Genomic DNA, 22,742 nt, shown 5'->3' on the forward strand with positions numbered 1-22,742 from the left:
GAGTCACAGGTATTGGAATTTAGGTCATTATTTCCAATTTGGCTAATAAAAGTACTAACGTGTATTAACTATATTTAACACAAACACACCAGAAGAGTTGCGTACAACTTTGTACAATAGTACACTTATTTATTACTTTAAATGAGATTCGCCTCACGAATATCTAAGTCACAACTAACCAATAGAAATTGAGCCAAGATAAGGCAGCGTTTCAATGTTTCACTGTAACTGAGTATCAGGCGCGCAGAGACGGATAGAGGTTCAGGTAGCAGAAACCTTGGCGATCACCGATTCCATCACAAATAACTGGCGATCTATTGAGGCGGGCAGTTTGAATGAGCCGCACTGTTTTAAACAAACATATATTAAATAAACCTGCGCCGATATATTTATTTCTGAACGTGATAAAGGTGATTCGTATTAATGTTATAGTTCCTATGGCAATGTTTATAATAAAAAGATTATACAAAAATCGAACTAATTTAATTGCATGAAGTAGTCAAAAATGGATATTTGACTTAATAAAACTGATTGTTGGTTGACAACCAACAACAAATGGTGGATATTTTTTGCTTAATGAAAAATCTAGTTTTTTTGGTTTCACTCAGCGCTAATTTTACGTTTATTATTCGGTTTCTATAAAATACGTACTTAGGCTGTATGAAAGTTTGTAACATTCAAACCTTCTGCTTTTTGACGGTTCTTTAATTCTTCTTGTTTAATTACTATGCCATATTGCGATTCAATTGTAACGCATGTTGTGTGCTAGTTTGAGCAGTGGCAAGCGTCATTACAGTTTGAATACGGGTTATACCCACTAATTTAAACAAATTTATTTCACAATCGTGTATCAAACTTCTGTCAGTACAATTACATCCGGCAAAGACGTATTAAAATAAATTAAAAAGGAAACAAAATTTCCCTGAGGCCGTGTTGTTACGGGTATGAAGGACGGCTTGCCTCCTGACATTGATAATGTTACAGCTTCATTGATTAAAAATTAAAAAAGACGGCTCTGAAATGGTTGCAAAGCACCTAACTGATCGCTATCCAGTTAGGATATTTTACCAGAATAGTTCTAAAATAAAAACTGATTATGGGGTTTTGCAGGGAAGTATGTGGGGTCATCTCCTGTTTTCTCACTTTTGTGAATAACCTAGATAAAGTCAATTTTGTCGGGAACCGGTCGTTCTTTTATGCCGACGACACGGCTTTGTTGTTTGAGATATTTGTGATATTTTGATAGCGAATTGGGCTATGAATATTAAATTTTTCTAAGCTGTTAATAAGAGTTTGAGCAAAAATATATATTAGGAGGTAAGTTAGGCCACTATCCGTCATTTAACTTAACCATTATGTATAGTCTTGATGCCGAGAGCCAATTTGAATTTTATAAGTACACAACGTAATTTTCTTTAATCTGTTAAGGAGAGGCCCTAATAACAGAATAGGTTGTGAAACTGTTATGAAGACGGATTATTTTATTGAAAACTGTGACTTTATAATATGTGTGGCTTTCTTGCACTAGATAACTAAATATCCGTTTCACATAAAATTAGAACATAGGCGACACTGCACATCCGCCCAGCTGCACATCCACCCTATATATATATATATATATATATATATATATATATATATATATATATATATATATATACGGTATATATATAGTATATTTATATAGACTGTCCACTATGCCACTGAGAATATCTTACACCAGAAATACATCGTCCGATCCTTGCTATTAACAACCATCCCTTCTACTAGTGATGAGATAACCGAATGGATTTTATAACCGACTAACCAGTCAGTTATTTTTGTCGTTAATCGGTTATTTTAGTCGAATGAATAACCGATTACCTTTTAAATTAAATCAATATTTTAGGGATGGGGTGGTGGGGGAATGAACCATTCCTGTTGAGACAGGCACGCGGCGCGGCGCGGCCAATTTACTCACGGCCGTACTTAGCTTTGGCGAGCCCTGGTAAAGATATTCGGTCGGGCCCCGTCGTGTCCCCCCCACCAGACACAGTCCCTTCATATAGACGTGTGACTGGCTCCGGAAGAAATTGTACAAAAAACCCGGTCTGAGTTCGGACCTTAATATGCAATAAAAAAATTCCAAGCAAACCCGCACTGGCAGAACTGTAATTGAAAACGAAATTCTGTAATTGTATTATTACTTTTTTCTGTGCATACGTTATAGTCATAACATTTTAAAATGTTATATTATCATATATTATTTATAACACTACAAGATAATTACCGTTCAAATTGCAAAATTATAATTTATTTTAATTACGAATCACCAAAGTTAACCGAAAGTTAATCGCTAAAGAACGATATTTCAGTAATAAAAATAACTTATTATAATAAACGAGCAGTTCTAGTATAGACTGTCTGCACAACCAGTTAACTTGCAGAAAATTATTCGGTAGAAAAACTAATCTAAAGACTAATTTAAAATAACCGATCAGAATCAACGATTAATTCAAATATAGACTAAGTCTTCACAACCAGTTAACTTATAGAAAAATTAGTCAGTAGAAAAACTTATCTAAAGACTAATTTAAAATAACCTATCAGAATCAACGATTAATTCAAGTACAGACTAATTCTGCACAATCAGTTAACCCTTGACTGGTACAGTGCATTTCGTGGAACACATCTGGTACAGTGGGGTCTTTCAAGGCCCCAATACAAGAACTGGTATAAAACGATTTTGTAAGATCATATTAGTACCAAAATTAGTTTCTTTTAATTAATATATTGTTAGTTATATACCAAGACGACAATTGCAGAAAAATTAATGTATACTTATATTATTTTTAAAGTTTTTTAAAACGAACACAAAAATCCTCTTGTTTTGGTAGCTATCTGAAAAACGGGCTAACCCAGCAAAAGTATTTTTAAATTCTTCATTTTATTACTTTTTCTCTACTGAATAGATCTAGGGAAACTACATGAAACAAGAAAATAGCTGTTATCTCTTAATTTCATTAAAGTCATATTTCATGTAGCTAAATTTCAAAAATGCTTATGTTTTGTATTTATATTTTACTTGTAATTACAACTAAGTTTACTTACTCGTCACAACAGTTGTTGCAGATAATTACAAACTAAGAATGCTCTTTACACACTGTTTTATCGCAGTGTTTACAATTTAATTTTTTTATTATTTTTTCCTCGGGCAGAGTTCATAGCGCTTTCGTTTGGCTGGTTCTTTCTTTTTAGGTTCAGTTTTCAACCATCTCTATGTCAGCTACTGCAGAAGAAACAGGTCTGTTTTTATCTGGCAAAAACTCAGGTGGGATTTCTTGCTTATTTCGTCTCATGGTTCCGACATAAGTTAGACCAATCGCTCGAAGTTCCTCAAATAGTTCTATTGATGAGAACCAGTTATCTCCTGTAACATTTCTGTTTGTGTTTTGTATTGAAGACACCAATGTTAAGACATTTCTTGTAGGTGTAGAAAGCTTTCTAGGATTTGGAGCATTATCTTTCCCACAGTACACAAAGGAGTCAATCAAGTAGCCTGTGCGAGCATCGCATAGACACATGACCTTTAGGCCATATTTTTTGGGTTTGTTCTTGAGGTACATCCTATATTTGAACTTCCCTCGAAACGGAATCATATGCTCATCTACTGTGCTGTATTCTCCACAAGCATAGTTTTGAGTAAAGTTTGACATAAAAGAATTATATATTCCAGAAATTGGAGCTAATTTATCTTCAGCTGCCTTTCGGTCATCTCTGGTTGTTCCATCATCAACACGTTGAGATATTAGTAGGAACAAAAATCTTTTGAGAGACATTATTGCACGAAATATGTCCCTACCTGTACCATCAGAGGCAAACAGAGATGAGGCATTCTCGTGGCCAGATTTGAAAACTCCAGATAAAATGAGAAGACCAAGAAAGGCTTTCAATTCATTCATATCCACATGGCCTGCGAAAGATGGTAAACCCTTATATCTAAAGCTTAAATTTGTAATTTTTTGGTTTGTATGTTCTAGAACATTACAAAAAATGTCTTCTGTAAATAAAGAGACCAAGCATCTATCGGCAATTGGGGTCTATTAGTTTTCGCAGGTCCTACAACTTGAGGTATGTGCAGAATATTTTCTCTGCGGGTACGACTTGGTGCAGGGGGATTCTTAGCTCACTTATACCTATTTTTCCATAGAAATACGTTTCTGTATTACGTACTTGTACTTCCCCTTCCTCTAAATTTTCGTCTTCACTATTATTATCTGAATCTTTTGATAATCCGAACTCACTTCCAGTTTCATGATTACTATCAATTACTTCACCGTCAGACAAATCGCTTCCACCACTACTCTTCCGCATTCCAATCAAGTCATCTTCCGGTCCCAACCTATGTTTTGTTTCTCGACCATATCGGCTGATGACTCGATATACCCAGCTCCTAAATAGTCCTTAATATTTTGCGCACTTGTTTTCCAACAACCCAATCCGTTTTGGAAGTTCTTAATCAATATATATATACACACAAAAATTATAATTTAAATTATTTTGTAGAATTTTTAGTAGCTGAAACCCATTTGAAGTTCAAGATTTTGAAGGTCGGAATAAAAATACTTAATGAGTAGCCCATCTCGTGGTAGCATATGGTTTAACACTGCTTTTCCCTACCGAATACCGATACCTTCGGTAGAATAAAAACTGAAAATTATTTCACAACTTTCAAGACAAATTTAGGATTTTTAAAGCATTTTAAAACCTAGAAGACGACAGCCATGCCATAAATTGTTTACTATAATTTGTTTTTCTAAAAAAGATCCCTCACGGAGCTGGGTCTAGACGACCTCTATTACAAGCTAAACATATCATTTCAAACTTCTACCACATAAAAGTATACACCTATAACACTTTGGAAAATTGTTTACTGATTGGGTTGTATTCACACATGTATTCGAGTAAAAGAAAAATATTTTGATTGTTATTGAGGATTGTGATAACCAAAAAAAGTTTTCTGTTTAAAATATAAGCTTTCTTCACGTTAACTTATCATTATTCCTTATTCTTATTCTGCATTTTGTGTGTGTCTTTTGAAGAACGACGTACAAAAAAATTAGAGTTCACGTTAATAATTAAAGGCGTAATTATTTTTGTTGAAAACCCTTACATAATCGGTTATCAGTTATTATTTTTAGATTTATAAAATACTGTATGATATATGTTCTGCATGTGAATACAGATTTGGATTTGTCCTCATTAAACTTGAATTTATTTATAAATCAACTATCTGTTACCTTCGGCCGTAGCCTACTTTGTCGAAGCACTTATAAATATTTGAATGTTGAATTTAGCTCAAATTCACATTGCTTTTATTGCAGTGTGAAGTATTTTACGCTGTCTCAGACTTCACTCCTGGAATGAGATCCAAAGAAAGTCGGCAACTACGAAGCTCAAAACGAAGCTTTAAAACCTTTTCGACATCAGAGACACCTATAAATAGAAGAAGTGGTGTTCTCATTATCTCATCATATGCACAGCTGAGTGCACCACGATGTTTTGACGTGGTCTCTAAGCATGATAGAAAGAGTTTGTTCCATTTGAATTTAGAATTTCTTTGGATCTCTTCAGACGAACGAGATACTAGGAGTCAAGACTGAGATAACAGATGCTGCAATTAAAGGAAAGTGTACTGTAGTTATTTATCATTCAAATTGAATACACCCTTTCTACCACAGCTACGTTATGTTTAGGTTCTACCACAGCCCTGTACTGCCGATGTAAGTGCGAGTTGGTCCGGGGCAGGGACGTCCATCAATACGGGACAAGAGGCAGGGACAACCTATGTTAGAACATTGATTTTAGGTTATCAATTGAACGCCGACTAATACCTATATAAGTATAGAAGAAAAGTTGAAAAAATAACTTCCGGTCGGATAATACACCGGAAAAACTCTACTGATAAGAAGTTCCGACTACTTTGGATTTCACTGACTGGGGTATTATTTCATTTTCCTTAGTATATATTCCGATCGGAAGTGATTATTTTTGGTTTTTTTTTCTCGATAATTATATATTGTCGGCGTTGAATTAATCTCTAAAATCAATGTCCTAACATAATTACTACTTTTACCTCAACCATTCAACCAGTGAAATCCAAAATCATCAAAACGAATCAGTAGAGAGCTTTTTTCGGTATTTACCGACCGGAAGTGATTTTTTCTCGATAATTATATAGGTGGTCGAGTACAGTTTAATGATAACAAAAAATCGTCGTCCTAACTCAATCAAAAATACCACGTTTACCTCAATAACCGAAGTCCGAAGTAGGTAAAGTTCTAATCATTAGAGGTGTATTTTATTTCCGACCGAAAGTGATTTTTGTTGCTCTGTTTTGTACTTTTTCTTTCTTGTCCAGTAAATCTAACATCACTTTGGTACGTTCTACTCAACCAGAATCTAACTTCGTAAAGTTTCTGTAGCTATACAAGAGAATTTGTGGTACTAGAGTTGCTGTGAGAGTTTAATTTGTCTATTACATCTTTCCACTTTCTATAAGGCGTAGTTACTAAAGTTACATATTTTTGGTATTTACCGTTTACCAGTGAATTCATTGGCAAATAACACACAAAACGTCCCCCGGATCCCCCGGTTTCGGACCCCCCCCGAACGAAATTTCTGGCTACGCTACTGCAACTCGCCTATCTCTTCCGAGGGATGGTTCACACATTGGGAAGGGTTTACTTAATTTCGTCAGCTGGCCGGGCGAACCGCGCAAGGGCCACGTATAAGGGTAAACGGAATGTAGGCCCACGTCGTATAACTGTCGGGACCATTTCAGCGCAGGAAGCTCGCTATCTCGGCCCACCTGCCACACGTGTCCAGTCTAACAATGACTCACAACTAGTGATGGGTTATTCGAATAAAAAAGTTATTCGTTATTTGATAGTTTTTTGCCATACAATTAATCGATTATTTTAAAATTATTCGAATAATTTGGGTGAATAAATGTTTTGAATAAACTGTTACGGGTTGCGGCCGTTTGCGTTTAGTTTTATTCGCTAAAATTATTATTCTTTCTTTGGGGGAAGTATGGGACCTGTTTATTCATTCAGCTGTTTGTAAATGTGAGCTGAACGAATAAATAACACTTATGATTGATCAGTAAGAAAAATATTATCATTAAATTAAAAACATTGTATTAATTTTGTTATTTTAGATATAGAAAATTACGTATTTGTTATTTAAAAATTAACCTTATATAGCATTGCACTTAAGATAATAATAATTGCCAATTTATGAAATATTGAAATTATTAGTAAATTAATATTCATGTATTTTATTCGTTAGTAAAATGTTGGAATTGTTTATTTGACCAGATATGTTTTATTTATTACTTATTTTACTTTTAAGTAATAATGTTAACGGGGTAATCAAATGTTAGAACAATTTCAGGATTATTACACACAATTTTATTCTTACATTTTAAAGGAAATTAATAATAAAGGCATAAATTCAGTAAATATTAAAATATTTTAACAAACAAGAATATGAACAGTAGTATTGATTAAAAGTAATAAAAACACATACATTTTTCTGTTAATACTACTTAGGAAAGCAACAAAGAAAACTAAAGTTTAGGTTTTAAAAACCAGCACAAAATAAGTTAAATTAATGTGAAAACACACAAATGGAAAGTTCACTCCAAGTTTGAATGTAAAAATAATATGTTGTTAATGTTTTTTTTTTTTGCTTTAATCGGTTTCTCCGATCATTTACTACTTGTCCCGCAATTGAGAAGAGTCTTTCTGACGGAACAGAAGTGGCGGGCAAACACAAATAATTTTTTTGGAGATTGTATATTTCAGCCAGTACATCTTTGTGTTTACGGCAAAAGGGTAGAGGATTTTCCCAACGTTTTGGTTGAGGAAGTTCTAAGTAATGCCGCACTATTAGAGCAGTACTTGCGATGGAAGATGATACTTGATTTTTCTTCTTTTCTTCTATCCTCGAATCGACCCATTTCCATAGATTTTGTCTGATTGCAAGTTTTGTTTTTGCTTGCGTAGCCTGCTCTGAACCAGTTTCTTCTGTCTCCTGAACTTCTTCGATAATTTCCTCTGACGAAGGAACAGAGTCTGATTTATTTTTTATATTAAATTCCAACTCTTCCATGATTAGTTTCTCTGCCCTATCAGCATTTTCTTTCAATCCAAAAGAAGTTTTCATAAATCCCGGATCGAGAAACGTGGCTTTTGAAGCTCCTCTATAGAATCATGCCTAACTATTTTTCATAATTAAAGGAATATATAGAAACATCAAATACACAATATCCCTTCCGGCTGATTCGGAAGAAAGGTATATTTCACATGAGGCTACAACTTGAAGATACATTATTAGTTTATGAACTTAACACAGTGATAAAAAACTTATGGATGAGGCATTGGTAGCAAAGGATGAAGTATATTAATCCGCAAGGTTTCTTCATAACTAGTTAATGTAAAAAAATGTTTGGTCTACTTCTGTCCATCTTACCTCTAGTAGATATATCCCTCTGGTAAAGGATTATACCCTCGATTATATTACTTTTTCTAACGGTATCGATGATAATTAGTGTCATATTACGAGAATGAAAAATAGAATTCATATTGGGACTTTCATATTAAGTGATATCAACTATTACATGTAAAATATTCTCACATATACGTTTTGTTGCTCCTTTTGTGAGTAAATCTATTTTCAAATGTGGATCATGAGTCTTTAATTACCTACAGTACTATAGGAAAAGAGGGATCGTGATTTGTAATTACTTTAGAACATCAGTTCAAAAAATCATGGAATGTCGCATTTAAATTAAATTTAGAATATTTTCCAATGACCATAATTTTTTTCATCAGTAGTATGCCATTTTTTTTTAAAGACATCAAGGAGATGTCTATGACGTCCCAGTTATTCTACAAAAATTCCGTACGAAGGGGTGGGTATCAGCTAGTAAACATAAAAAAACTTGAAACTCCTTATTTTTGCCTTAACATCGTTGCTCGTTATATATCGACCGTCTACCAAATATGAAATATACAGAGTGAAATCAACCTGCAAATATCGATTGTAGGACTGTAGGTCCACACATAATTTTGACGAAGCTGACGAAACCCGTCCGTGCACTACCGACCCTACTGTTCAGAACTGATGTGGCCGTATCGAGTGGCCGAGTAATAATATCGATGTTATTCCCAGTTGTTATTCCTATATTAATACATAACTTATTATGTATAGTGAATTTGTTTGATGAACTTTCGAAAAAAATATAAGAAGAAATCAAACAATGTTTGAGTGTACTGGCCCAAGGTGTGGCATATTATACTCTCTAGGCAACGGATACTTTTACACTAGGAAAGAGTAAAGATAAACTAGAACACGGTAATAATCTATGGACAAAAACTGAAAATCATCGCCTTTTTGTATGCAGTTAAAGAATCTTTAACTATTGTGTGTTACATTAGTCACACGTGCACTTCTAACCCCATGTATCTGGAAGTGTCAAACTTAAGGATGACATTCTTACAATATTGTAAAAAGAAGAATGAAATCTCAGCGAAGTCTTTAATAAAGCGTCTATAAAAAGGTAAAATTTAAAATTACACTTCAGCCTAGCTGTACTTTTATTTTAAGGCTATTTATATCGGAAAGTGTAATGAATGTTGTTACACTCTAACTTTCAATTCCTTGTAATTTTTATAACTGATTTGTTAACTAGGTAGTCAACAGATGTATAGAAGCATAAATATTACTTCATTAATAATAAAAAAAATACTATACAAATATACATAATATTTCATTTTGTATACAGTAAACTTTTATGTCTTTTAATGTTTTATTTTCAGGGTAGAACAAAATCTTCAAACCTCGGTTAGAACAAACTTAACAACGCAACAAATAGCAATCTTTACTGGTACATTTAAGCATCTACGTTTTACCACCGCATACCATCAATAGCATATCTACAAACTCCGTATAAATTTACAAACCAGAAGTAGGTCTGAGGTCTTCCATTTAAAAAACAAAGTATTAAATAGAAATATAATAACTATAAAGACATTTTTTATTTTTGGTCTAGGCAATCAACATGTATTAGAGTGTTTTTATGACGTCTTAATAAAAAAAAAACTTATATTCAGAAATAATTAAGGTTACTGTGACCAACGTTCAGCAACCAATTTTTAAAACTTGGTATCGTTGGATTTTTAATTAAATTGTGTAATAATTGATACCTTTTTTACCATATATCGCTTTTAAGATATTTTCGCTTAAAGATTTTCTAGAAATCACTATTTTGAAAATAAATCTTGTAAGAAATTTAAATTTTTGATGTAATTATTCCGGTTATAAAGGTATATACAAAATTTTAACCTAAACAATCCATCAAATATAAATAGTAAAGTAAAAAAGACAAAAACAAAACAAAATTGTGAGAAGTGTGTTTTCTATATTGTCTGTTGTTACCTTGAAAGTTGGCATGAAATTATAGCGAACTACAATTATTGTCCCAAATACAGTCGTAAGGAAGAAGTGGTTACATTTTAGGATAGTTTTTAAGAAATATATAGAATCTGTTCAGTGCCTGAAATAAATGAGTTTAATGGCTCTGGTGGCGGAATCAATGGTATTAATTTCGATTTCGGGATCCAATACAAACGCAATGATAGTTACTGTATACAATTGAAACATTGAATCTGGGAGCGGGTCGATTCAAACTGAGTTGTTATCAGAGTGGCGCGCTACACAGTTCTGTGATGTTCGATTCATTTCAAGTTCATTTCCATTCTGACATTGCTGGACATTCCGAAGACGGACAATTTGCCGGATTTGAAGCATTTCTGATTCCTCGATGCAAATTTATTCTCCTGCGTCTTATTGGCTTCATAGTCTTGAAATAATGTATAAAACAAGTCACAAGGAATAAAGAAACCGAGGGGGGTGTTTGTCCATTGAGAAGCAACAATATATTATTGTTATTACAATCAACAAAATTACACAAAAATCTGATTTTTAAAACATGTGCTTTGCTATAGGCAGACAGCCATGTTGCCTAATCAAAAAATGTAGTGGAGCTTAATCATTGTTTGAAACAGATAGTTATGTGAGTGAAACCAAACTAAGCTATATAAAGCCCATCGGAATTACGAGTATTATAAAACTCCTTATATGAGTGACATATTTTTTGTCTTATACCTGTGAACGTCTTACTTGGGCAATATAAACTCTAGTATCGTTGTAGACTAGAACACATATTTGTTTCTTACTGACGCGTTTGACTTTAATATTAAACTGACAAGTTTCTTAACCGTCAGCTATCACCAGTTTGGCTAAGAAGAATTATTTTTAGTTTTATCGATACTTCTGGGCAATTTTTCTCTTCATAAGAATTTTATTCTTAAATATTTTATATTGTAGATTTGGTTCGCGTGCTTTGTAGTAATGCTCTCAGCATTTTCCGTCTTTTCTTTTTGCCCGTGGTTTCACGCGAAATTTCCTGCTGAATAACAGAGACGCCATGGGCAATATAATATTTAAACGCGTACCAGACACTCCTGTGATGGTTACTGGAAAATATTCTAATGTGATCCAAGAGGTGGGTGAAACAGCTTTTATTTTCCCTCCTAGAAAATACCTAGAATTAATATTTCAATATTCCATTTTATTTAAAAGTAAACCGTTGTTTCAGCCTAATTGTAAAATTTCATATGAAAATGATAATAACGGTCAAGATTTCACTTCAGATTTCGTGTCGTAAAGATTTTAATTCTTTACATGAATTCTTCAATATGTTGGGCAATTCTTTTAGCCTCTCATTGTTGTAACCCATCCTCGGACTGCAACGAATATTAAAAAACCATAATTAGCCAAATTGTTTTCAACCTTTCTCGAGATTAACGCTTACCTACACATTTAGCTATCCATTTTTATATAGCAGTACACATATCCCTAGTAAAATCTAAAAAGCAACATAGAACATGCTTCACAAAAAGGATGTTTGTAATATATCGATATCTACACACTTAAACACAGTCTTGTGAATATTGCAAGGCCAAACAAAATCCTGCTAAGGCCCAAGACGGCCGACGCGACGTGCCGCTGGACAAAGGAAGGCCATCTGGAGGGGTTTATGGTCTTATTTTTTTCACCAGTAGAGATATCCTTCATAATTTATGAGGGTTGCAGGTGTTCTTCAGTTGCTCCCGATCTACAAAAATTGGTCTTTCGCTTCATTTCCAGAATTTTTGAACCGTTACAATTATTACCAACACAAGAACTCCTTACTGTCTTAGTTAGTAGGTTTTTCTTATCAACCCATTCATAAGTTCAAACTACACTAAAGTACTCATTCAAAAATAAGAAGTAAAGAAATCTGTTACACTTTTAGTTATAGTTAATTATTTAAATATCTTTCATAATTTGTTAAGTAAAGCAAAGTTTCATAAAAAATATTTCAAAATTGTATCAATTTATCTTCACCACGCGTTTTAAATTATATGATAGTAACCATAAAAATTACACTTTTTAATCAATTCTTGAAGATAGATTTTTGGCCTGTAGATAATCAATCTACTTGCACTGGCCAGAAGTAACATAGTCAATTTAGATGCTCTTTATGACAAAGACATGTATACATGTCCTATAGGAAGCGTCGTATAATTTATTTTTGTTCTTATTCCCACCACATCAAAATCAAGAACCAAACGTGTAACTTATCCGTTGCTCCCTAGGTACAATTTTAGAGATGGTTTCTTAGTCCTACCTTTACCTGATGAATTAAGACCTTTTTTACCTTTTACCTTTTTACAATTTAGCATCCTGTACATTTAACTTTCATTAATTTTTTAATTGAACTAACCCAGTTTTCCGATTGGCCGATCTCCCAGTTGCATGCAACAAAACTCGTTAATATTGTAAATACGTGTGAATTTGAAACACTGTTTAGGCATGTTTTAAGTCCCATGGTCATTGGAAATTTTTAATTTATTTTGGCAACTCGTTTATAAAATGAACACCTGCCTTCAGGGACAGGTGCTATGCATTCCGGTCGGTTAATTTACCTTGCCTCATACGAATTTATATCTCGGCCAACAATCGAGGCATACAATAAAGAGCGCTTTTCCAAAATATAGAGGTTGAGTAGAGTCAGCAACAGTAGTTTTTCAAGACTCTGGAAATCAAATAAACGATTGCAAATTACTCGTTCTTATCATTTTAAGCACTAAAAATTTGGTTATTTGCACAAGCAAACGACATAAAAACTCCAGAGAGGTGGGAGTTAATCGGTCCATAATATGACATGATCAGATCCTGAGTAGGGTATTATTTCAATAAATACTACAAGACATTAATGCCTGAGGATAATTTTGCTCAAAATTGATATTTAGTGTCATTCAATGTCAGCCTTTGTCATGAACTTTTCAAATGTCAAATTCTTTTTGTATGAAGTCTGTCCAAATGACGGAAAAATATCACGTTTCGGTCCTACAGAATGCAAGGTCAAGTTCATTAATACATTTAATTTAGATGTACTTAGAAGTACTTTTACAACTACAGTAAAGTAACATGTTACCAGAAGTGTAAATTCACCTTATTACAATCAGATTAATTTTAACAACAAATTCTTTCAACGCGTTTTTGTAAATAGTAAAATTATGAATTATAGATAAACGTTTAAAAATGCTATTTTAAATAGGAGGTTGTATGTATAGCCATTAAAAAGGTTTGGTGAGGAAAAATAAATAGTTAGAAATACGTATTATACTGAGTATATTAAATTTTTATTGCTCTGCTTAAATCTATGATATTATATAACCAGACTTAAGAAACAACAAAAAGTTTACATAATAAGAACTTAAATTCAAGTCTCTAGCATTCAAAATAAATTAAGAAGAAGATGAATGATTTATTTCAATGCGTAATAGGCTACAATATTAAACTATTTACAACTCAGTAGCTTCAAACATAATTATATACATATAGTAAATTAATACAAGAAACAATTTGTCATAATCCTAATATTATTATAAATGCGAAAGTAAGTTTGTTTGTTACGCTTTCACGCTAAAACCATTCTATCTGTTGTATTGAAATTTTACATGGACATTCCTAGAAAAAAACATAAGCCTATTCTTATTTTGGAAATCCTTTCGGGCTACGCCCCGCTGGTCTTTCAAAAGTTCTGTACTGTGGGCTCCAAGAACTGGATAAATGCATTCAACTGCTATTTTTAAACATCGTATTAAGTCAGCACGACCACATGTTTTATTATTTTAACCAGTATTTTCTATTTGTTTACATTTATAGAGTGAAAGCATAACAAAGGTAACAAAACTTCTTATTTAAACATAATGAGAAAAAAGGCAAACCAATTGATTTATTCTGGCTCACAAAGCCAACACGAGAGTGACTATAAACGCAATTTTAATGACAGAAAATCGTCAAGGTGACATAGCATCCATTTACTTCCTGATGGGTTCTACGATACTGATTATGTATATAAATACTGATGTAATACCTAAACTGGACCGAAGAAATAGCATACATGAACATGTACTGGGAAGTAAGAACTTTACTGTATCATGTATGATTTACATATGGATGAAAACTGTCACAATGTAAGTATTGAAATGAATTAGTATTGCTGATGTTGATTTCAGTTTTTTATTTTCGATACAAATATTGAGATATCTATATAATTTAGAAAACGATACTGTTTTGAATCGAACCCCATTTCAAAATTAAGTATTTCTGTCTACTGAAATGAATGAATGATTTACTTCCTAAAAACACATCTATTAGTACCCAGAAAAAATCATATGAGTATTATAGAAATCTATACTAACATAACATAAAATTCTGTTTTGACAAATCAAATATAATTTTAATAGGAAGATAGGGTCCCAAAGGCAAAGCAATAACAGTTCATTTGCGGTTGCAGACCTATAACTATTTATAATCCTATATATCCTATATACCATCAGCATGCCTACTTACGATTTAAAATTTCCATAGGACTCCATCATAAGTGCTTTTATTAAGTAATATAAGAACTTCGATTTTGAAAATTGCGTGCGAAACTGCGGGTAACAGCTAGTTAAAAAGAAATATAATTACATAACAACAACAAAACTAAAATACGACTATTTACAATAAATTATTATCCTAGGTTAATTAAAATCAGTGTAGGTTATTTAACCTTAAATAGAGTTCAACGGGAGCCCTACAAGCTATACAAAACCGATGTTCTCGTTCCAGTTGTGGGGCACAGTCCTCGCAGACAGCGGGATGTCCGCAAGGAACAGCTACCATCATCGCTGCCTTGTGCTCCAGGCAAACGAGGCAGTGATTTATCACTAGCTGCTGACCTGTGGAATAATATGTTGTTGTTTGATTTTGAGACATAAAATTAAATTGTATCATATTACATAGTTTAATCGTCAACCCTTGAAGGTTAATTTCTACTTTAAAGTTATTGAAATAAACTGTTAAATTGGATTAGAAATGATTATATACTGTTTCTTATATATTTTATTAAATAATAATAAGCAAAATAATTTTATTAAGTAGTATACTTATTATTCAGCAACTTGGATCTGACCATGTAAAGAAATAGAAACACGGCGTGTGATTTTAGAATTACCAATTTATTTCTATCAATTATAAAGAAAACACAATAATGTTTGAAACAATCATTTTAAACCATTTGAAATAATTCAATTAAAATGTTCTATTAAATTTCAACATTTTATAATTTTAAATCAAACCTTCCTCCAATGTTTAAGAAACGAATACATTACTAATACGAATATTGTTCTTACCCACAACTGGAACAGGTGGTAAAACTGGTGCTTGTAGTGCTGCACCGTCAACTACCATTAGAAAATATGGAATGGGTGGTACCACTGGTAGGGCTTGAGGAGCTGGAAAGACCACTGGACCAGGAGGAGGTACTGGAACAGCAGCAGCAAAAACAGGTAAAGCTTCCACTGCTTCAGCTCCAGGGACCACCGCTGCTGGTGGGGCACGTCCACCTCCATCGGGAAACCTCTGGTACCTTATACATTTAAAAACTATTTATTACAGGTATTGCAAATTCTTTAAGATGGCCATTAAAGGTCAGTTGGAGCCCAATTATATGCAAAGTACAAAATTAAAACAATACGTATTCTCTTCTCTGCTAATATATTTGCATTAAAAAAAATTAACTATAAATGAGTATAACCTTAAAAATATATAAATAAATGTGGAAAATAAAAAATATTAATATCAAGTTTGGTTTTAAATAATGTCTATTTTATAATAATTTAAGAAATGTTATTTTCCATTAATTCATCACATTTGTAGAATGCCTTGGGCTTTTTTATTGGTGGAAGTAGGTGATAGGTACCTTAGTGAAATGACTTATTTAACAAATGTTACTAAAAATTAGATAGCAACTCCGTGTTTCCAATGTGTATTACACTACTGATTCCTAAGCACTATACATTTTATTTAGACTACATTTTAAATGTAAAGACATGTTTCTGCATATTTGGCAGGTTAGTCGACTTACATAATGCAATAGGGTTTTTATTGAGCACAAGAAACGATACTATTTAACTGTCATTAAAACAGAACAAATTATTCCCTAAAATATTATTTATTTTACAATTTGCCTATCTAGAGTTGCTTAAATCATTATGTTATACAGTTTTGCGTTATCTGTAATTGGTATAAAATATATTTTTGGGGATTAATTAGAACTACTTTTCCGTCTCTACAGATCCATATAAAGATACTAGTAAACATGTCATAATGGCAAACATTTTAAACTCACCATCACATGTCTTCGTCTCCCGCGTGCTGCCACTGCCCCACGTCGAACACGTCCTCTTCTTGCCACCGCTCCACGGTTGCGACCGCGTACAGCTACTGCAGCTTGGCCACCAGCTTCTTCGTCCGGCGGCAATCTGCCACCGTCGACACCAACAACATCCTCATCGTCGTCTTCGTCGTCGCCTGCGACGTTGTAGACTTCGTTGTGGATGTTGTCCAGCTGGTGACTAGCAGCCTCCAAAAACTCGCCAACACTGTACTGCCTGTCGTCTAAGCGTGTGGTGAGAGTATTTATTGTCCTGTTGGACAACAAATATCTCGGACGAGGTGGTCTGACAGCGTTGAGACCCCTTTGTAACGAAGCCAACGTTACTGAAGCCTCGTGTTCAAGCGCTCTCAGACCATCTGTAAAATTCAATTATTGTTGTTCAGTCAGTCACTTCATTGCAGTCTTCATTGTATGTCTTTATTAACATGAGCAAATATATCAATATGAGTGAGATGTTTGAGTTGTAATTATTACCATAATTGTTCTTCATAATTATTACTTTTACACGTAAAAGCTACTTAAATTAAATAAATTTAACTTTTGGACCTTTACCTGTAAAAAACCCACACGTTCGGATGGGCAGTATTCATGGTATCCCTCAGCTTTCTGTGGTAGGATTCCATGTCGTTGTTGGTTCGTCTCCTCTGTTTATAAACAGAGAAAGACTCAACACCGACACCTAGGACATTATTTTCGTTGTAAAATAATGTTGTTAGTTTAACAAACTTTCCAATTAAAGTAGAATCATTTATTTAGAACATAATTGTATTTAAATAGTTAAATATTAAAGAGGAAACCAACATCTTATCTGAGTAGTCTGTTAATACGATAATTTTCTTGCCCTTTTAGTGCTACAGCGTCTACGTTGTAGACGCAGCGTATTTATATATATATATATATATAATATATATATATATATATATATATATATATATTGGTTCAGTTTATGCAATTTACTGACTGCAAACGATGATAAAAATAATATAAAATTGTTTACACAATAAAATTGTATGCCAAAGAGAAAACAAAAAAAATATTATAAAATTTACATTTAAAATTTTTTTTTATAACAATCCGAATATGTACAAATGTATTTTTTGTATTTATTTCTGTTTATTGGTTATTTATCTTCAATAGAAAAAAAGTAACAAGATATGACCTGAAATAAGGGAATAGTAAGGAATTTACTAAAACTCTGCATTTATGCACTAAAATGCTTAGCACTCTTGGGTTTGGCAATGCGCCAGACCCCTTAGCACTAAAAGGGTTCTTACCAGTAATCCACACACGGTGCACATAGTTGAGGAACACCGCGAGATTTTGGAGGACGCCCGCCTGCTGCGCGAAGTTCACAACATGGTCGTACCCTGCCTCGATCATGTTCGCTGGAAGTAGAGGCAAGGCCTGGCACATCTTGTAAACTTTTCTTGCAGCAGGGTTTTGGCGTAGCAGCTGAACGTGGCCCAGAGTCCGCGCTTTCTTGTTCATGCTCTGTTAGAACATGCATAATATCGAATTACTTTGTTTTCTGAATTGAATGTCAACAAAAGTAAAATATCTGTATATTTGTGAAATATAAGTAATTTTTCTTTAAGGTACTTCTTACCTACTTTTACCGGTAAAATTATCCACGGCATTTTTACACATTTGATGAGTTAATGGAACACAACGTTATTTAAATAACTAAAACAAAACTTTATATAAATACCTTATAAATCTTAACGTTTTTCTTCGGTTATTTTAATATCTCCAAGGTTTAATTTATTTTTTTAAATTTTTATAGTAATGTATTATCAAAGAACACGTCTTGTTTAAATTTTTGTGTGTTCAATATTGATCTTGATTAACACAACTTACTGTTGATATACATCAATAAAAAGTTTATTATCGTTATTGTTTTATGTACAGTCATAGACAAGTTATTTAATAAACAGTGGCCTTAAATATTTATTATTATTATTTATATATTATTTATAAATATTTGTTATTGACATACATATTATTATACAACTAGAAATACTTACATTTGCCGAGTGAAACCAACATCCGGCCACTCGGCTTTCCGGCCATGCTCTTCTTAAGGCACGCGTCACCGCCTTCTCAAAGTCACATGTGAATACTGTGGGGTGCCAGTCGGACAGAACCTCCCGCAAGTAGTCGAACACTCTACTGTAGAGTAGCTCTGTCTTTCTACCCATCAGCACACTTGCCACCGGAAAAGCCTGTTATAAATCAAATGGCATATTATGACTATTACTTATTTGATATATTATATTAAGATTGGATTATTGCAAAAGATGACTAGTACACCCGTTTCATATAACTTTTCATGGTCGAAAAACAATTAACATTAATATTGTAATGTAATATGTACATTAATGTTCACTTTTAATATAATGAAAGAAGAAATTGTTAACACTTCTTCAAAACTAGTAAATTAAAGGAATACAACATGTTTACAAATTACACAATTATGTCTGAAAAATTCAATAGGCTGGACACGCAAATACAATGTTTTAGTTATATAGGAAATTAAATAAGACCATTCCAACCCATGAAACCATGAATAGTGGAAGTGGTCCCATTAATATTTTTTTCGGTAACTGATCAATAAATATTGTTATTACAGGAAAAATAAAGGATAGTGAGAATACGATAACTTACATGGTCGAAATAAATAGCACTGATAGTAAGGAGCTGGCAGCTTGGAGGAGTGCTCGGCACTACCTTAAATGTGCCGTCCAAATGGATGTGAGAGCCATCGGCCGAGAGCCTTGCAGACAGGTTCTCGGAGATGAAGATTACGGCAACATCGCCGTTGTCGTCGACAACTGTTGCCCTGTAGAAATCTTCACCCCGATGACTCTGCCCGTACCTAGGGTTCTGCGACAGCGCTTCCCCATACTCTTGCAGAGTACTCGGTACGGGCCCATTAGCAGCTCGCCTGGCACGCTGCATCGCTTTGGACAGCACATGATACGGCAGTTCAGCTGCGACGTCAATATCAACCCTAAAATAAATGAAGGGTGTGCATTATTTAATAGTAGTTAAAAATAAGCCGTGTATTCTATGTTGAATACACACTGAAGGGATCTTGCAAACTATGAGATATAGTAAAGATGTAATGGACAAAGTTGAGCGTAATAACAAGACCAGCAAATTTAAGTGGTCAAGTTGATTATTGGTTGCGTCGTTCACACGCTGTGCTAAAAAAACTATTTGTGGTCAAAATGGTCACAACTCTCTTATTAGTAGCTTTATTGAAAAGTGTTCACAGGAAATCTGTATAAAATGTCTTCTAGCTCTCTAAAATTATAATTAAAATGAGATTAATTTATTTTTTGAGAAGCAAGCAGGAGGTGTAGGGTTGCAGTGTATGTTATTAATGCAACGACCCATTTTTTACCTAAAAAAAAGAAAGTATATTTTTTAATGATATCAATAATATAATACTGTGTTATACTTTCCTCTTGGTTTTGATCGAGTAACTCATAATAAACCCGTTATTATACGGTTGTGTAAAGGGAATTTTTATTCTACTATTCTGATAGTTAAATAAGGATGGCTGATATTCCACTGGACGCATTGGTGGATTCAACTGTTTATTTAAACATAGAAATGATCAGACAAGGTCAGTCTAAAAGTGACTGTTTCTGACATTTATGTAATTTTGTATTAACCAAATAGCATGTTGGTTTCAAATTGTATCATCATTTAGAATGTTATATAAAATAAAAATAATTAAACAATCTAATTATGGGTGATTAATTCCAAAATAAAAATATCAAAAATAGATTATTTTTTATTAATTATTCGATACTTACCTTGAGGGAATATATCATATACGGTATCTTTGAAATTAGTAAAAAGTTAATATCTTTTTATTAATAAAAAATTGGTTTAACAAACAATTTTTAGTCGAACCCTATATCTTATGCTTGTTTTTCTTCGAAAACTTGTTCTTACAATTTTTAATAACTAGACGATATTTCATGCAGATTTCATGTGAGCAACGTTTTAATATAGCTAATAAGAGAGCTGTGACAGCTTGAACGTGTTGACCAAAAATAGTTTTGTGAACGACGAAACCAATAATCAGCTTACCAAGTTAATTTGTTGGTCTTGTTATTACGCACAACTTTGTCTATTTTAAAACTTGCTGTATCTCTTGTAGTTTCTAAGACCCCTTCAGTGCGCAATGAATGTAGAACAGACGGTATACATTTGTTCCATTACTTATAATCTTAAAAAATCCATAAATCGACTAAATATATTGCTTTTTTATACTTTTAGATTACCTAAAGACCCCGTGGGCAGTAAATAATCAGTTTTATTCCTAAACCAATTTTGAACATAAGGACAAAGCTTCTGTATTCATTTAGTTTCAGGCAAAATCTAACATTTAGTTTCTGTATACTTAAATTTTTGCTATTTATGTGTAAATTACTTGTAACCATTACTTTTTTGTTACTAAATGAGCTCAAATGTTGTGTATAAGTCTTCACTAAATCTGCATGCAAAGTTTCAAGAAAATAGCTCATTTCCTTCTCGAGATGTTCTGCGGACAAACTGACAATCAGACCGAAAAAAATATTATTGAGATGAAATTGAATATAGTTTCTTTTCGTCGGACTCAATCGAACTTATTAATTCTTATATAAACCGATGCTGCGTACAAAATTTGATGTATATAGGTCTACTCGTTTTCGAGATATGCGGACAGACGGACAAATAAACATATAGACTGATATAAATGAAAAGTTTCCGGTCCACTCGCAAATGCTCAGTAAAGTTAAAACTCAATCTATATTTGATAGCTGTTTTAACAATATAGACATATATATATATATATTGATTACTTACCTCTCACTTTCCTCTCTCTGAATATGCCTAAACGGCGTTGATGTCGTCTCGCATCTTCTCAGAATTGATGTCCTGAGAGTATTCACTTCGAGCCAATTAGGCTGAGGAGGGTGGCTGTGAGGACGAGACGTCACCAAAGAGGAAGCAAGCCTGGCTTCGGGCTGGAGAGGCATATTGGCTCTTGCTGTGCACAACTTCGATACCGCACATCGGAGATAGAACTTATTATTTCTGTCCGTAGAATTTTTGTAATAAAAATATCCGTCTCCTATGTGATACACTGTTGCCTTGAACTTGAGCCCTAAAACCTCGGAAATCATTGCCATGGTTAGCGGACGAAGTAAGCTACACGGAAACTGAAGAGCGAATGACGGTAGAAGGTAGTGGTGGAAATCCCTAAAATGTGGAATTAGAAGGTAATCGGTTATTCATTCGACTAAAATAACCGATTAACGACAAAAATAACTGATTGGTTAGTCGGTTATAAAATCCATTCGGTTATCCCATTACTACGGAAGGGCGAGCAGCCGACTAAGTTCGTGGCCCGTGGAATCTGTGCATAGCGCGCGACACCACCAAGTCTGTTTTCTACCAAAACCACATATGTAGCAGGAACAAAGTGATTCCTATCGTAGAAGTGACAACACCAATCTATAAACATTGTTCATGTGCTACTTCAATCCGTTAACATATTTTCCAATTGTTAAGAGTCACATAAACAAATAAATGTTCATTAAATGTGTCTGAACCATAAAATTACTTAGGGTTTTTTAACAATTTATTATTTATTTGAGGTGTTTTGTACTCTAATTGTTTCAACAGAAAACCAGTTATAATTTAAATATCATCGGTAGTTTTTAAATAAATACGTTATGATCTTAATTTTATTTTTACAGAAACAATCTTTAAACATCCGTCATCTAAAATATACAACTAGAGTTGAGGCGTAATAGTTCAATTTATAGAGGACTTAATAAGCCTTTAGCATCTCAGT

At 33.3% G+C, this 22,742-nt stretch overlaps 1 protein-coding gene across 1 annotated transcript; it reads right to left on the bottom strand.

The window, feature by feature from the left end:
* Positions 1-14,149: 14,149 nt before the first annotated feature.
* Positions 14,150-22,213, bottom strand: LOC124371386. Its single transcript, XM_046829717.1, has 8 exons — positions 21,749-22,213; positions 19,550-19,895; positions 18,910-19,107; positions 18,160-18,376; positions 17,438-17,564; positions 16,838-17,135; positions 15,840-16,068; positions 14,150-15,386 (listed from the first exon to the last, which is right to left on the bottom strand). Exons 1-8 carry the CDS (start codon positions 22,072-22,074, stop codon positions 15,199-15,201), a joined length of 1,929 nt encoding a protein of 642 aa, XP_046685673.1. The 5' UTR covers positions 22,075-22,213; the 3' UTR covers positions 14,150-15,198.
* Between the last annotated feature and the right edge of the window lie 529 nt (positions 22,214-22,742).

This window comes from Homalodisca vitripennis, unplaced genomic scaffold (assembly GCF_021130785.1).
Source record: "Homalodisca vitripennis isolate AUS2020 unplaced genomic scaffold, UT_GWSS_2.1 ScUCBcl_1304;HRSCAF=4761, whole genome shotgun sequence".
Taxonomy (NCBI): Eukaryota; Metazoa; Arthropoda; class Insecta; order Hemiptera; family Cicadellidae; genus Homalodisca; species Homalodisca vitripennis.

Bases quoted from the DNA above. Each gene is read 5' to 3' on its own strand.
- LOC124371386 (XM_046829717.1), bottom strand. From the start codon at position 22,074: ATGGCAATGATTTCCGAGGTTTTAGGGCTCAAGTTCAAGGCAACAGTG. The intron at 19,896-21,748 runs GTAAGTAATCAA...CATTTATTTTAG, and splicing joins CAGAGAGAGGAAAGTGAGAG to GGTTGATATTGACGTCGCAG. The intron at 19,108-19,549 runs GTAAGTTATCGT...GATTTATAACAG, and splicing joins GTGCTATTTATTTCGACCAT to GCTTTTCCGGTGGCAAGTGT.